General features: G+C 47.4%; 1 protein-coding gene across 1 annotated transcript; it reads right to left on the bottom strand.

Moving 5' to 3' along the window:
- Positions 1-6,016: 6,016 nt before the first annotated feature.
- Positions 6,017-14,376, bottom strand: KCNA1 (potassium voltage-gated channel subfamily A member 1). Its single transcript, XM_004459027.3, has 2 exons — positions 13,776-14,376; positions 6,017-13,404 (listed from the first exon to the last, which is right to left on the bottom strand). Exon 2 carries the CDS (start codon positions 12,888-12,890, stop codon positions 11,403-11,405), a length of 1,488 nt encoding a protein of 495 aa, XP_004459084.1. The 5' UTR covers positions 12,891-13,404; positions 13,776-14,376; the 3' UTR covers positions 6,017-11,402.
- Positions 14,377-16,528: the final 2,152 nt, after the last annotated feature.

The raw sequence follows: 16,528 nt of genomic DNA, 5'->3' as shown, positions 1-16,528 counted from the left end.
TGAGGGCAGGGAGAGGGAAAAACAGACGTAATACAGGAGCATCTTTCTGACTTAGGAATTGTCCCGAATGACATTTCAACGACAGATTCAGGCCATTATATATCTTGCCATGGCCTACAGAATTGTGTGTGAGAGAGTATAAACTACAATATAAACTATAATCCATGCTTAGCGACAGTGCTCCAAAATGTGTTCATCAATTGCAATGAATGTACCACAATAATGAAGGATGTTATTAATGGGGGCAAATGTGGGGGTGTGGGGAGCAGGGTATATGGGAATCCCCTGTATTTTTTATGTAACATTTATGTAATCTAAATATCATTTTTTTGTTTTTATTTTTTTAATATTACATTCAAAAAATATGAGGTCCCCATATATCCCCCACCCCCCTCACCCCTCTCCTTCTCCCATAACAACAACCTCCTCCATCATCATGAGACATTCACTACATTTGGTGAATACATCTCTGAGCACCGCTGCACCTCATGGTCAATGGTCCACACCATAGTCCACACTCTCCCACAGTCCACCCAGTGGGCCATGGGTGGACATACGATGTCCGGTAACTGTCCCTGCAGCATCACCCAGGACAACTCCAAGTCCCAAAGACGCCTCCACATCTCATCTCTTCCTCCCATTCCCCACAATACTTTTTTAAAAAAATTTAAAAAAATTTTTAAGAAGATGCAATAACCCAATCTTAAGCAGTATAGATGAAGAAATGTATTCCCTGGGAATGTTCAGGCTGCAGGTCTTAGGAGGAGCCTCAATTATCAATGAACTATTTTGATTAAAATTACAACTCCCATCAAAGTGAACCATAAAAAAGACCCCTCCTCAAAGGAGAGAAACACTGAGAACAACAGCTTTTGTTGAGAACCGAAGCCTCTACTGTGTTTTCTAAATCTGAGAATTGAACCCAATAGAAAAAGTTTAAATATCAGCTCAGCCAGAGAAGTTGGGAATTGCTGTAACAGACCGAGAAGATCAGAAGTTTCATTCACAGAGTAATTGTATAACTTGTGTGAATGGTGGAACATGCACTAATATAATCATCAGGTATGGAGGAAAACAAGACACAGTTCTATGTACTCTGGTAGACTTTACAAGACCTTGTCTTTTAAAAAATCATCTTTAATCATTTCCTCTTAGATCAGTCTGTAGATTTGGGACCTCCTGAAACATTGGTCGCTGGTTTTGAACACTGTAATTCTAAGGCTTCCCAAGATCATACCTTAAATTCACCTAACTAATTCCTCTCCCTCTCTGCAAGACTCACTATATAATCTGTGAAAACTAAAGTCCTGTCTTACTGAACACCAGCAAACTTTTGGATAATTTTATCCAGACCCCATCAACCAATTCCTTCACAATTTGGCTGGCTATTGAACACACTAAATTAACCAGTGAGAGTTCATTGCTTAACATTAAATAGCATTTACTGATGGGCCAATATTTTTTAATTACCATAATAACCATAGACAATTAATGACTTATTTGATATACTGCCTACTGCTAACAGATGAGCTATTTTGGAGCCATGGTCTCAAATCTCTCAGTGATGTCGGTCCTTAACCGTCTTAAAACTAGAGACTTGAAAGTTGTCCTGGCCAAACTTTCTACCATCATTGTCTTCATTTGACTAATCATAATCTTAGGGAAAACACTTGAAGATTATAATCAAAGTCAAGTATCTGACTCTTTCCTGTTAAACAACATCTTTTTTGCCCTAGTTTATATGTCCAATAGATGCCACTGGCTTTTTATATTCGGCTCTAACACAACTGTTTGGAAATTCTTGCAGTGGACAAATATTTTTCTTCCAACTTTAAGGACAGTCTAATCATTACGTATGTTATAAAGTTAACTTATTTTGTTCTTTGAATTACCAACATCATGATTAAATGATGTTTAGGATAATCGTCTTTATCCATTAAAGGTAGGCATTATTTTTAAAATGCCAACAACAAATGGGATCTTCATCCTCTGGGAACTTAAAGGAAAGCTATTCCATCTCAACCAGAGATGGGCTTTGACAATAATCTAAGATCCTGCTATCTTTCCAAAATGAGTTTGGGTCCCATTTTTTAAGAGCTGCCATAGACAAAACTTTTTCTAAGATTAAGAAATGTTTTGCCCTTTAATGAAGGGAGAACGCACTGTGTAGTCTCAGAGAGGCTCCCTTTGAAAGCTACACACTCAAATTACTTTCCTTTCTGAAGCAGTGAAATAATGGTAATGTATGGAATGGGGAAAACAAAAAACAATGGCAAGGATCACTGAAGAGATAATTAAAGTATCTGGGACTTCCAGCACTCTTACGAGAACACAAAAGAATTTCAATAAGAGTTGGATTTGACGCTGAGCTTAAAACATAATTATCCCAAGCTTAAGCCCCTACTTATTGATCATCCTCTGATTTCAATTCTTAAAAACCAAATCTTAGTGTATGTAGTTTCTCTGGAAATGTTCCTAAAAATGCATTTAATGCCCAGCACTTGAAACAACATTGAGATGTGAACATGATATCTATTACAGTGAGCATGAACCCACTACATAAAATCTTTTTTAAAAAATTACTAATGAGTCTGAAAACTCAATCTAGACCCTGAATGTTAATCCGTAGGAAAAAATGTTTAATGAACCAAAGATTTTAACAGATACTCAACTGCTTACTTAATTACCAAGGAAACTCCTTAAGAAAAGCGCTCAAGAGTGCACTGGTATTGAAACCAGAGCTACCTCATCCAATCAGTTTTAAGAATGAAGGGCTGGAGAGCTGTAGATAGCGTAACTCATAAATTTCAGGAAGCATCCTTGTTAATATGTGCAATTCAAGAAAAGACTATGTTACTCATATATGCCTGTGAGGGTTATTTTATTTTTAGCAAGGAAAGTTAATAATAGTGTTTTATATTTATAAAATGTCTCTCAGACAGACATCCAAGAAAACTTTGCAAACAACATCTTGCTTTATTTCTCAATAGTTACAGGTGGAGAGAAAACGTCAAATCCCAACTATTTTGCATATGGAGGAAATGAGGCAATCAGAAGTGATATCGATTATTAACGATATCTTCTGGTTCCTCAGCATATTGCACATCAGAGTTTAAGCTTACTATTTGAGGTCTGAAGATGACATATATGGCCCAGCATTGGATGGGGCTGCTACATATTTGATGCTATATGAAGGTTGTACTGAAGATCCCTACTGAAAACATCTCTGCTACCAAGCCTTCAAATTTCACCATTAAAAGGCCAATCCTTTGGATTATGCCACTGATCTCTCTGGAGTCTTCCTTTCTAAGTGCAGCTCCTCCTCTGGGGAGGAATAATCCAGAAGCCTCCTTCCCTCGCTCCTCCCCTTCATTATGAGAATCAATAACATATCTATTAACATCTCACATTGATACAACACTTTAGAATTTACCAAACATGTTGATGTATCTTATCTCCTTTCATCCACACAGTCCTATGTGGTACTATATTTCCATTTTTTTATAATGAGCAATTTAGAGGCTCAAAGAGGCTAAGTGTTTACACACAGCCCACTAGTCTTTCTTTAATACATGACATTACCTTGTCTGGCATTCGTTAAGCTCAATAAACACTCAGAGTCCCTACTCTGCCCCAGACACTGGGCCTTGGAAACATCAGTGAGCCCAGACCCAGTCTCTCCATCCAGCCACCTTTCGGGCAGCTCCTTTCACCTAAATGGCAAGGACACTCATAAAAGCCCTACTTAATTCACCAGGGAGAATTAAGCAATGTCATTAATATGGAAGTGATGTGAAAACTGCAAAGAGAGCTGGAGGTGTTGCTGGTAGCACCTTCCTGGGAGTGAGTGTCAGATTGCCTTCTAACATATCAAAAGCCAAGGGCTCCCTGTGATTCTGGGTGTCTGGCGACAGAGGAGGTGTTACTAAGGAGAAAGGGATAAAGGGGCAGCAAGCCCATGGTAATTAAGTCTAATGGATGCTCTCTGAATACCGGACACCAGGCCTGTCATATAGTACATGCTCAATAAATAGCTACAGAATGAGACAGTCTGAGAAGTACTTGCGAGTTAGGAGGCAGAGCTGAGACAAATCACATGGTACAAATGACAATTTTCAGAAGACCTCAAAGGTCCAGCCGGGGTTCGATTCAGGTCTGAGACACACTACCCAATTTAATGGGTTTAGAATTCATACCTATTATCACACCAGGCTACTAAGGAAAACATACATGGCAATCATTGTAGTTTATCTAAGTTTCTTAAAAAAAAAAACAAGACATTTTAACATCCCTAAATTGGGATGAGTCAATGCAGTGGTGGGTCATAACGGTCAATATTCTTCCTTGCAGATATATGAAATAAAGGTGCACCTTACAAGTGATGGTGTCTTAGATTCAATTAACTAAACCCGGTATTTTCAACAACCTTCTTTTTTTTTTTAAGGAGGTACCGGGGATTGAACCCCAGACCTCACACATGCAGAGCAGGTGCTCAACCGCTGAGCTACACCCGCTCCCCATCAACGATCCATTTTCAAGCTGGTACACAGGATCGATTTCCCATTGTGCAGCCTGCCATGCTGTGACTTTACAACAGCTTGCCCTCCACCCTGCCTCAGGGCAGGCCTTGCCCGCAGGCCTTGCCCGCTTGAAGGCGAGTGCCGGAGGGCCTCGCTGCCGGCAGGGCCTCGCAGCAGGTAAGACCGACGCGAGGGATACTCACGGAGACTGGCTGATGGCACACTCCTCCTAGTTGGGTTCTAGGAGTCTGGAAGGGCTACAAGGAGCAGCAGGCACCTACCCGGTGGCAGGAGGGCTGGGACCAGACCACATCCACTCTCTGTTCTTGACTCCACTGGTTGCAACAGATTGGACTTCTTTGTAAACAATCTTTGTAAACAACTTTGGTTCCCTGTAAACAATCAAGCTTCCAGGTATAACCCTACCACTGAAAACTACCTGGCTTTGTCGGCCTCTGCTGCAACAAGACCAGTCTGAGGGTGAGCTTGGAGAAGCACACAGGCGTACTTGAGGGGCGAGACTGTCCTGGCCCCACTGCCCACTGCTATGGTGTGGTTCTAGCTTTCTCTTACCTTCTCCGCCACAGCTCAGCCAGGCCTGTTTTCTGACCACAAAAGAAAAACCACAGGCAGTCTGCCCAGCCTCATGATCTACTTTCAGTAGCAACTTATACAGTGAAAGCAAGACTCAGCTTTGAATGCTATGATTTGAACCTACCACAATGCGTATGATTCCATGGTTATGCACCAGCCACCAGATGAATTTGGATATAACAGATGCTGGCCAAGAAACACTGAACCCTGATTACTCTGATATAAAAGAGCTTGTAAACAATTAAATACCAACAAGGAAGAAAAGAGATTATCTAAATCTTGGGAAAAATCAAAATAAATGGAACCAAGGAGTCATTCCGAAAAAAAAAAAAAAACACTTAGAACTATGTGGGAAAAGTCTATATAAAGAATAGGTAAGAATCACTTTGTTTTTCCACATCAAAATCACCTCTAACATCAGATTCTAACTATCATGTCATTTGACACCAAACCACAGCACTGCTAAATGCCAACACACACACAGACAGACAGACACACATCATCCTTCCTGAAAAACTTAGACTGTGAATGAAAAATACAGTTTAAAATCCAGATCAATGTATGAAAATATAACCAATTACTTTACTCCCTTGGACCTCATTTCTTTTTTTCTTTTCCAAGCTTAATCCTTTATTGCTTCTCCAGGCCAAATTCCAACAGCCTCTGATTGGAAGCCTACCTGAGCCCAAACTGTGAATTGAGTGTTAAAATTCAGCTCCAATGGTATTTCCTTGTAAGGCAGAAAGAGTCCGTGAGTTTCAATGGAAACAAGGCTGCTTCATGATTTTATCTCGAACTCATCATAAGTTATTTAATGAGACTCTCCAGCACGGGTTTTAATGAAAGGGCTCCCAAAAGATCATTTGGACAAGAGACAAATAACCAGTCAGAATATTCCTCAATAAGATCCTTAAAAATTATCTTTAATTGATGCCAAATATGAACAGATCAGAAAGTGACAGAAGCCAAGTAAAATTGCATAGATGAAAACTATGCGCTTCAATTAGGTTCTCAATTCTTAACATTCAACGTCCTCTACCTGACATATTAAACCGGTATGGGGAGGCGGGGATGCACAGTGGGTGAAAATGGGACATACCTTTAACTCACAATGTAAGCAACTGGCAAACTCAAGAAATAAAATAGTGCTTTTTCGGCTAAAATGTTTTGCTGTCCTGATGGTGCACTTTTAATAAATTCTACTCAAATTTTTCCTTGATCTTGGTCATTCTTTGTCCATTATATTAGAGGTATATCACATAGAGGCCATGTCGTCTACTTACAGGTGCTGCATAAATAGTCCCAAAACAGTGCATTGAAGAGAAGAAAGGTGTTTCTACAAGTCTGGAGGAGATACATTTGGCCTAGAATATTTTGCAGGGATTTGGGGTTTTATTTTGTTTTCTTGCCTTACACCATTTCTTCTTCTCTAATTGTGGTACAAAACTTTTCTTTACTGTTCGATGTCTCATGTCACAAAAAGTAAGCACCTAGTTAGCTCCTAAGTGAAAATCACCGTAACCAGGGCTCATCTCCTTCAAGCCAATAGCCCCTGAGGTCAACAGGACCGTACTCTTTCCATAGACACTGGCTTACCCAAGAAAGCCTGTGGTCATTTTGCCTGAGCAAAGAGACTAGCACTTGATCCCAAGGCTTCTAAACCTTATATCTATACCCTGAATGAGTTCACACAGTGACCCAAGGTCATGGAACCGCTTTGGTTAACAACTCAGCTCCTGTTTGCTTCTTTACAAAAATGATCATTAAAGTACATTCTTGGAAGGTTTACCTGAGTCATGCTGGACATATTTGCATATGCCCTGAAATTCCATGATATAAATACAAGTTCTGACACCCCACATGGTAAATGAGAGGCCATATCCTGAGATCATAATTCAGCTTGGGTGGTATCTGGTTTTAAATTTTCAGTTTATTCGTCTTCTTAAAATGAACACAAACATCTAAAGATTTCATACTTGCTTGATAAAGTGGAAAGATCAAATGGTTGTTCGGCAGTTTATATTCTTTCTAACAATTTTATATTATGGATGGTTACCACCCACCAAATTCTCACCACTCCCAGGAATAAGCCATTCCCGGAAGAAAATGGGGAAATGCCTTCTGCTGATGTTCTCTTTCTCCTTTCTGTTTTATCCAATCTACCAAACAAGGAATTAAAATGTAAAATTTTCTAAAAGCATATGTTTTGAGATCTCCCTATACTGAACGGGAGGGTTAGGAAAGTATTTTTACTGACTTCTTCAGATGTTAACGAGTTTGAAAAACTAACTATATGCAACATGAAGAAGGCCCTTTACGAAACGAAATCAGATTTCCACTTAAATCTATCCCTCACTGTTTACATGTTTGTCTTTTGTTCTCAAGTGAGTCCAGATGGTGATGGCCCATGTACTGATACCACCATGGTGGAATCTAAACATACTGTACAATTTCATTTTAGAGAAATGACTGTCCACGAGTCATAATTCCAGGAGAAGTTGCCAGTGGATTTTGCTGGGCCAACGCACTTCTGCACTCCCATTGAGCTGATTTAACTGATAATCAGAAGTGAAGCTGCGGAGGGGGGAGCCAAAAGGATGGGGCTTGTGCCCAGATGGGAAAGGGGGGATACAAAAACAGAACGTTTTTCTGACTTCAGTTTGTCTCCTATAACTTTGAGAACAGAGGAAATTAATATCTTTGGTCTCTCTAATTCAGATCACTGGAGGTGAACTAACCACCCCAGAGATTGTAGGATTGCTAGTGCCCTGGTCCAGCCCACCCCTCCCAAAGCTGCCATCTTGAACTAGGGTCCCGATGCCCCAGAAGAGTTGAGCCATGGTTATCAGAAGTCTCCTTCTTCTGGAGAAAACAAGCATTCAGGACGTGAGCCATTAAGGCTCAATACCTAGGAAGCGGGTGAACAGGTGAAAAAGCCAGGTAAAATAAACATAAATAAGTTAACCAAAAGATAGCCATTCCCTAATAGGCAGTTGTGTTAAGTGCACCTTCAGGTCTACAAAGACATTTCAGCACATAATAGTGCAAGGGATAAGAGCTTTGTCAGACTTCGCATGCCTATACTACACTGAAAATCCCAGTACTCCATTCCGTTCTTACCAACTTCATTGCAATGAGCCACAGATGGATAAGCAGCGTTCATTTTCCCCACACCACCCCAAACTCTTCACAACAGCACATTCCCCATTTCAGGACGACAGTGCATGCAGCACTTTTGCCTGTAACACACACAGAAGACTCAACCAGTCCAGGGGGGTGAACTACGAGAGGTACCAAACAGATAAAGTCCTTCTCATTGGTCTTGGTCTCATGATCTCATCCTCTGACCCATCCATCCCACAGGACTGAGCAGATTATTGCTGTTGACAGAGGGCAGCGCTTCAAGTTCTGTGTCCGAGACCTCAGCGTAGAAGGAAAAGACTTCCTGGGAGATTTGGGGAAAGTTGGCAATTTGACCCAACGGGGGGCTTTTCAGCAGCAGGAAAGGCAGAGGCAGGATGAGTTAGGGTTCACGTGAGAAGGCAACATCCCACGGGGAGAGGGGGTAATGCCCTGTAGTCGGAGGCCACACAGTTCTTGGCCCCTCTGGTTCCACGATGCATGCATTATGTTTGTCTTACAAATCCACGCAAGGAGCATGGAAAAATGAAATATCCACTTTCCTTTCTTTCGATGTAGTCAGCCAAGCTGGGCGTGCCTCTGGTGTCTTGGTTAATTGCCTCATTGCTAGGTCTAGGATAAAGTGGGGCCAAGGGGTGAAAGTAACAGGGAAAATTTCCAGAAAAAGCAGGGCAGGAGCAGCAGGTGGTCAGCGGCAGGGCCACATGCTAAGTGCAGAAGGAAGATTCCCACCTCAGTGTCCTTAAAAAGGCTGTGAGGGCCTCGCGGCTGGACAGCTGCTGGGCTCCGGAGGCCTGCGCTGCGGTGGCCCGCTGGCCGCTGAGCACAGGGTCCCACCATGCTCTGGGTGAGCGGCCCGGGCTGCCGAAGCTGGACTCAGCCTGGGAGGTGACTGCCAGGTAGGAAGGCCGCGGGGGGCATTGTCGGAATATCTGAAGGGGGTGGGCCAGGAGGCAGACCTGGGGCAAGTTATCCACGAACTGAGTGTTCCCACAGCCACCACGATGCCCGAAAAGACCAGACTCTCAGAGATCTGGGCTTTCGCGAGTAGAAAGGAGGCAGCGTGCTTTTGCCAACAGGAGAGGAGTAAGCCGGTGTGCAAAGGACACTGCGCTGGGCCTGGGGAAGCCTGGTTCGTCCTTTGTGGCCCTCAGCAGGAAACGGATGCCCAAAAAGTTTGTTTTTGGCTTCTGGTAGAGAAGAGGGAAAAAAAAAAAGTTCACGGGTCACTTCCAGCTCGAAGCAGGGTCTCAGGCCCCTGTCACGTCCAGCATCAGGCTGTCAGGGGGTCCAAGAACATCGGATGGCCAGGGAGGCGGCACACGCTCCTGCAGCCCTCCTTCCTCTCCAGGGTTTAGGACAGTGCGGTCTTCTCACAGCGGCCAAGTGAGAAGGCGAGGATGGGCAAAGCCAGAGCCAAACTACCTGTGCCCCAACCCTTTCCCCTTTTGTTCCTTAACGTCTCGGCTGCGTTAACGGAGGCACTTTCTGCAGTTCGTTGTGGGTCCAGGATAAAGGCACTAAGCAACTATGAAATCAACTGGTTGAGTTTCTTCAGGGAGTCTCAAGGGGAGGGCCAAAGTCTCTAGAGACTTCAAATCATGACTGCAAAAAGAAATCAGTTCTGCTCTGGATGCATATCACACAGAAACATTTTCATTGGCATCCTAAGAATGCGCCCCCCCCCCAAATAAAAACCAAAAACATGCAGTATTGCACCTTTTTGTATGTTTGTTTTGCTTGTGTTTATCTCCAGCTAGAAAGAATACTTGTTCTTAGGTGTTGCTATATCTACCTTGATGACTTATTTATTTCCCTTGAAGGGATTGACATCTTGGTCCTCTCTCTGTCTACACCTGCACAGAAACCTAACATTTCCCTGAGCAAAGGCAGGAAAATTGACTGAGTGCCCCCCACCCCCACCCCCCATTATTTCTTTTGGGCCTTTCATCCCACAAACTTGTAATTTTTAAATATTTTTTTAACTGAAATCATGCATTAATTCAAGGTACACCTTAGTCAAATAGGCCATAATGCTGAATAAGAGAACATGCTTTGAGCTCCAAAAAGTTATTGTTCCCTTCTGACTAACATATGCACTTAAATACAGTACTTTATTTACTAATTAAATAGTTAATAAATGAAGGAGTGCACTTTTGGTGAATGCAAATGGAAAAAATGATCTATTTTAGAAGAGTCACTTCCAACGTAAGCTTATCCCCTAGTGTCAGTGTTAATGTTCTCAGCATGCGATTTAAAAATAAATATTATCAGATTCAAACATGCTTACATAGCTCAATTTGTGCTCTCTTGCAATAAAAAGGCTAAGGTTTTATGTCCAGTTCTGGAGGCCAGGGGTTGGAGTGCAGGACTGGTGGCAAAACACCTGTGTGAGGGTCATCTGCAGTCAAGAAAACTTAGCAGCACTGCAGATGAATTAATTCATTTGATTCAATTATCTTTTTTCTTAGAGAATAGTTTGGATTAGAAGGGGATTGGGCCAGAGGGAAAAGCCCTATGGATCAGAACCTGTATCAGAGATATAAGGTGCTTTGTGAGCAGTCGTAAGTAATTTTGGTTTCTTTCACCTTAGAATATGCAGTTCCATTGACCAAAATTAAAACATTTGTTCATCACCCATTTTGGCTGGTATAGCATGTTACATATAATACATCTGATGCACTGTGCAGTTTGCAAAGATTTCCTATTGGAGTCTCATGCAAATTTTAGTTTTATATGTCTACGTGAGCATCTTTTTTTTAGGCTGAAAACAACAATAAGTTAAAGAAGCGGAAGGATTAAAAATGTTTCAGCATGGGGAAGCACATGAATCCTATTTTACCTAGACTAGTTCATGGATGGAATTATTTTTTTACCAGTTTTAGAAAAGACTCTTTCTTTTCCCTTTTTTTTAAAAATAAAATTAAAATAGTTTCTCTTTTCATGGATCTTGAAAGCTTTCCGTTCGTCACACCAAAAAATTTCGCAATGCAACAATGCATTGACAGTTAAACAGAGCATTCAAAGACTACTGAGTAAAAGTATCTACAAAGGGTGACATGGGTCACTCAGATTTTTGTTTTGTGTTTTTAAGTCCTTCAAGCTGCTAAGTGGGGCTTTTTTTATTTGTTTGCTCGTTCTGTGGTTTTAGACATCGGTCAGTAGCTTGCTCTTATTAACGCAGTTTTGATTAGCTGTGGTGCAATTGCCAGTTCTGATATTGGCCTGTCTATAATGGGTTATGCTATTATTCATATCCTCTTCGATCTCCATGTACTCAGACTTGCTGATTGTAGAGGAACTGCGGCGACTGAGGTCGCTGTCAGAGGCTAAATTAGGGGAGCTAACGTGGAGCAGCTGAGCCTGCTCTTCCCCCTCAGTTTCTCGGTGGTAGAAATAGTTGAAATTGGACACAATGACAGGTACGGGCAGGGCAATTGTCAGCACACCAGCGATGGCACACAAGGAGCCCACGATCTTGCCTCCAATTGTCACAGGGTACATGTCACCGTATCCTACAGTGGTCATGGACACCACCGCCCACCAGAAAGCATCGGGGATGCTGGAGAAGTGAGACTCAGCTTCTTCCGCCTCGGCAAAGTACACTGCACTAGAAAACAGTATGACCCCGATGAAGAGGAAAAAGATGAGTAGCCCTAGCTCCCTCATGCTAGCCTTGAGGGTCTGGCCCAGGATCTGGAGGCCCTTGGAGTGGCGGGAGAGTTTGAAGATTCTAAACACTCTTACCAACCGTATGACCCTGAGGATGGCCAACGACGTGGCCTGCTCGCCCTTCTGGTTTCCCTCCTGCTCGGCTATCTCGGTGCCCAGAGTGATGAAATAGGGGATGATGGCCACGATGTCGATGAAGTTCATGATGTTTTTGAAGAAGTCCGTCTTGCTGGGGCAGGCGAAAAAGCGCACCACCAGCTCGAAGGAGAACCAGATGATGCACAGGGTCTCCACGATGAAGAAGGGATCGGTGAAGATGTTGGAGGTGTAGATGACCGTGGTGTTGTCCAGGCGGTGGATGGTGCCCGTGAAGTCCTTGTCATCCTTCAGCTCGGGGAGGGTCTCCAGGCAAAAGATGACGATGGAGATGAGGATGACCATGACGGAGACGATGGCGATGACCCGGGCGGGCCCCGAGCTCTCGGGGTACTCGAAGAGCAGCCACACTTGGCGCTGGTACTCCTTCTCGGGCAGGGGGCGTTCCTCCTCCTTAATGAAGCCCTCGTCCTCCCGGAACTTCTCCATGGCCTCCTCGCCCAACTCGTAAAATTTGATCTCCTCGGAGAACATGTCCAGGGGCACGTTGACCGGCCTCCGCAGGCGGCCCCCCGACTGGTAGTAGTAGAGGATGGCGTCGAAGCTGGGCCGGTTGCGGTCGAAGAAGTACTCGTTCCTCAGGGGGTCGAAGTAGCGCATGCGTTTCTTGGGGTTCCCCAGCAGCGTGTTCGGGAACTGAGCCAAGGTCTTGAGCTGCGTTTCGAAGCGCAGCCCCGAGATGTTGATCACCACGCGTTCGCAGCACTCATGGTCCTCGTGGTCCGCAGGCCGCGGGTAGGTGCCGTCTTGGGGGTGGCCCGGGGCGGCCGAAGCCTCGTCCACGTTCTCCCCAGACATCACCGTCATGGTTGAAGCCACGTGCAGGGGTTAGCGGCCAGGAGAGGGCCCGTGGGACAGAGCGGGGGAAGAGGGGTGGGGGGGACCCCAGCGCCCCCCCCACCAGAGTGCGCGTCTCCCCCACGCTCAGGGGGAGGGGCTTCAATGCCAGGTGCTTAAGATACCTGGGTTGCGGCTTCCGCTGGCCCTCCACCCCACCCCTTTTACTCAGGTGAGAGCCCTCCTCGCCTGTGGCCCAGGGTGCAGCTTTTTGCTGGGGGTGGGGAGGGGGGAGAAGAGTTTTTTTTCCTACTTCTTCCTGCTCGGAGGCGCCTTAACGCAGCGCCTTTTGAGCGGACCCGGCCATTGCTTCGGGGGTCACCCTGGCCTCCCCTCCCCTCCGTGAGCCCTCCTAGGACCGGGTGCAGTGCCGGCTCAGCAGATCCCCACGCCTGTCACCCCCTCTGCTTCTCCTCGGCTCTCCTCCCGCCTACCCCTCTTCGCCTGCCGCCTTCTAAGCTCCCACCAGGGCGATCGATGGACGCTGCAGAGAAATAGAAAGTGATACGGGGGTAGAAAAATCAGAAGCATTCAGATGGGACGGACCTACAGACACCGAAGAGCACAGACCTCGAGCTTTTTTAGACAGCACTGGACTTTTGCTAGGGTTGTCACATGCACACAAACGGACACACACGCAGACACACGGAAATCCAAGTTCGGGGCTCTTCTCTCCCACTTTGCCCCACGCCCCGCAGCCGATCTGTTGACAACTTCTTTCAACTAGAGATCGGAAACGCACCGGGAGACGCTGCGGGAGCTCCGCGTCCCGGGCAACACCCGCACACCCCGGTTTCCCTCACCCCGGCGCCCCAAACCCCGGCTGCTGCGGCCCCGAACTGGGGAACCCCCTACCTGGCCGGCCGGCTTGGCGCAGGGGCGGTGCTGAGTCGGCGGTGAGCCCGAGGCGGAATGCGGCAGCTCGCGCGCCGTTGCAGTACGCGGGAGGGAGCAGCGGCCGCCGCCGCAGCCGCATCGGAGAAGCGCCGGGGCGCGCTCGCTGCCCTGATCCCCAGTTCCTACGCCCCCTCAGGAGGACAGCCGCTTTCCTGAGCCACCGCGGCGGAAATGTCCATCCCCTCCCCGCATTCTCACCCGTTGTCAGCAATCTGGAGACGCTGTCCTCTCTCCGGGGCGGGGAGTCCCGGAGGATGGCGGGCGGAAAAGCAAAACGCCACCCTCTCCTGAAGCCAGTGACGATCAACAGCACCCTCGCCCCCTTCTCACGCGGTGGGAGCCCTAGATTCGATCCCGAGGGAGGCGGGCGAGCGAGAGCACGGGTCTACACGGCTCTCGGGGCCGCTCCGGCCGCTGCAGTCCAGCTGGAACCTCGCGGCGGCTCCGCGGCGCGCCCGGGGGCTTTAGGAGCTCGGAGTGGAGCGGGGTGCGTGCGGCGGCGGGTCCGCTCGGGCCATTTCTGGGCGCTGCAAGATCAGCAGAAACCTGAGAAAGCTTCTCGCTTGGGGAGCAGCGATTGGCCCACCCGGGCGTGGGCTGGGGAGGGCGGGGGAGGGCAGGAGCGAGGAGGTAGATGGAAAATCTGAGGGGGTGGTTTGGCAGAGGGGGGTTGTCATTCAGTTCCCACCCGTGTCAGCGCAGCGCTTTCCTTCTCCTGGCAGAAAAGCCGACCACCGACTCGGCCTCCCCGGCGGTCCCCAGGCCTGCACACGCCGGGTTCCCCTGGCCGCGACCTTCCCCGGGCATTTCACATTGGAAATAGTCAGGGCCGACGCAATGCAGGCGGTGGTGTTCCTGGCAAAACTCCTCGGATAGGGTTTGCGTTTGTGCAGTCCCACAATAATCCACTCCGATCGCAACGCTGTGCGCGTCATCCCGCCCCTCCCGCCGGGGGCTCTGGGCAGGGCAGACTCGGCGTCTCCCCGCGGGACTCGCCGGGGCGCAGAGGTGGGCAGAGCTCTGCGGCTGGGCATCACCTGGCTAGGTTCTGTGTGGTGTCCCCGCGAGGCGGAGGTGCTAAGAGTCTGTCCCTCTGTGACCGACGTCGGAGCTTAAAGTTTTCTTACCATCAGATTGTATTGAAATTCAGAGAAGGTGATTGCTGGGGGACCGAAGGCTCCGCGGGTTTGGGGGGGCTGTCTGCCAACTTGGGGCTAATTGGGACCGACACTGAGAAGTATGCCGCCTGCCCACCTCCCTCCCCACGTGCCTCCTCCCGGCCTCTTTCCCCGGCCTAGTGTCTCCACAAGGGCCACAGGCAAGGCTTGCCACTTCGGGATAGGGTCCCCAGGGCGGCGCCCCGCAGCGCGAGGCGGGGGCGTGCGCGGTGCCCTCGGAGCGCCACTCCGGCTGCGCCCCCAGAGGCGTTGCGCCTCCGCGACCGCAGCGCGAAAGAAGGCAGCCCGCGGCGCCGGTGCTTCCACTGCCGCGGGGCCTCTGCGGAGGCCGGTAGGGACCCGGAGTCGCCCCGGATTGGTTCCTTCCGCTGTACTGGGGCCGCCCCTTCGCCCAGCCACGGTTCGCGCTGCCTGACGCCTACACCTCCCACCCCTTTAATCAGGGCCGATGATTGCCTCCTCCCCACTCGGTTGTGGCTAGGGGAAGGCACGGGCCGCAGCGGGGTTGCCCAGGCGGTGCAACGATCCGGGGCGCGGAACTAGTTAAGTCCCTCCTCCAGACACATACCCCAGCATTCCTTTCAGAAAAATCAGTGTTTCTTCCCTCCCCTCCTCGGTTCCCAGAACGCAGCTTTTCTTTTACGAACAGTGAGTTCTCTTCTACTTCTGCCTTTCCCCCACCCTTCCGCACACATCCCTCTACCCCAGTAACTGCTCTCTGCACCACCTTTCGCAAGTACTGTTTTGCAAAAATAAAGAAATCAAACCCGAAGCCCCACTCTCTCAAGTCCCTTAAGTGTTTTTTTAATCGTCGTTGCTGCCGCTGCTGCAGTTAGAATCCTACTGGGGACTTCGCTGGTAGGCAGGATAAACACTTTCCGTGTCCTCACAATACCGCGCTTGCCCATTCTCCTCTCTCCCTCCCCCGCTCTTCTACCTCCCTCTGCCAGCAGCCCCCTTCCTTGCCTTGAACGGCGGAAAGGCTGCCACCTTCCTGGCCCCGGGGCAGGTGCACTTGCCCTGATTCAGCATTGGGAGATTACCTTACCAGAAGATTCCCAGCCTAGAAGGGATCCCAGGTCCCCATTCTCGGGGCTTTCTTAGGAGGCTTAATAAGATCCGATATCTTTAACATCTCTGGCAAGCGGGTTTAGAGCAGGACTGGACCTCCAAGGAGTAGAAGAAGGTTGTTGAGCTAGGAATTCAGCATTCTTGATGCAAGTCCCCCCTTGGTGAGGGACTGAAGATGATTATTCGCCCCACAAATATTTGCTCAGCTGCGACAATGCTCCAAACATTGTCTGGAGATACAGTAATAAGTAAAACACACACCACCCTGAACCTTCTAGAGCTTGCATTCTGGACAGAGAGACAGACAATAAGCAAATAAACCAAGCATTATCATGTTAGGTTAAAAGAAATTAAGAGAGTGACAGGTATGGATTTGCATGATAGGAAGGGCTTCTCTGCAAAGATAACATCTGAGCTTATGGAGATATGTGAGCAGAGTGAGCAAGGAATGGGAAGATCAGG

The sequence above is a fragment of the Dasypus novemcinctus genome, chromosome 20 (assembly GCF_030445035.2).
Source record: "Dasypus novemcinctus isolate mDasNov1 chromosome 20, mDasNov1.1.hap2, whole genome shotgun sequence".
NCBI lineage: Eukaryota > Metazoa > Chordata > Mammalia > Cingulata > Dasypodidae > Dasypus > Dasypus novemcinctus.
This window is presented reverse-complemented; position numbering and strand designations above follow the sequence as displayed.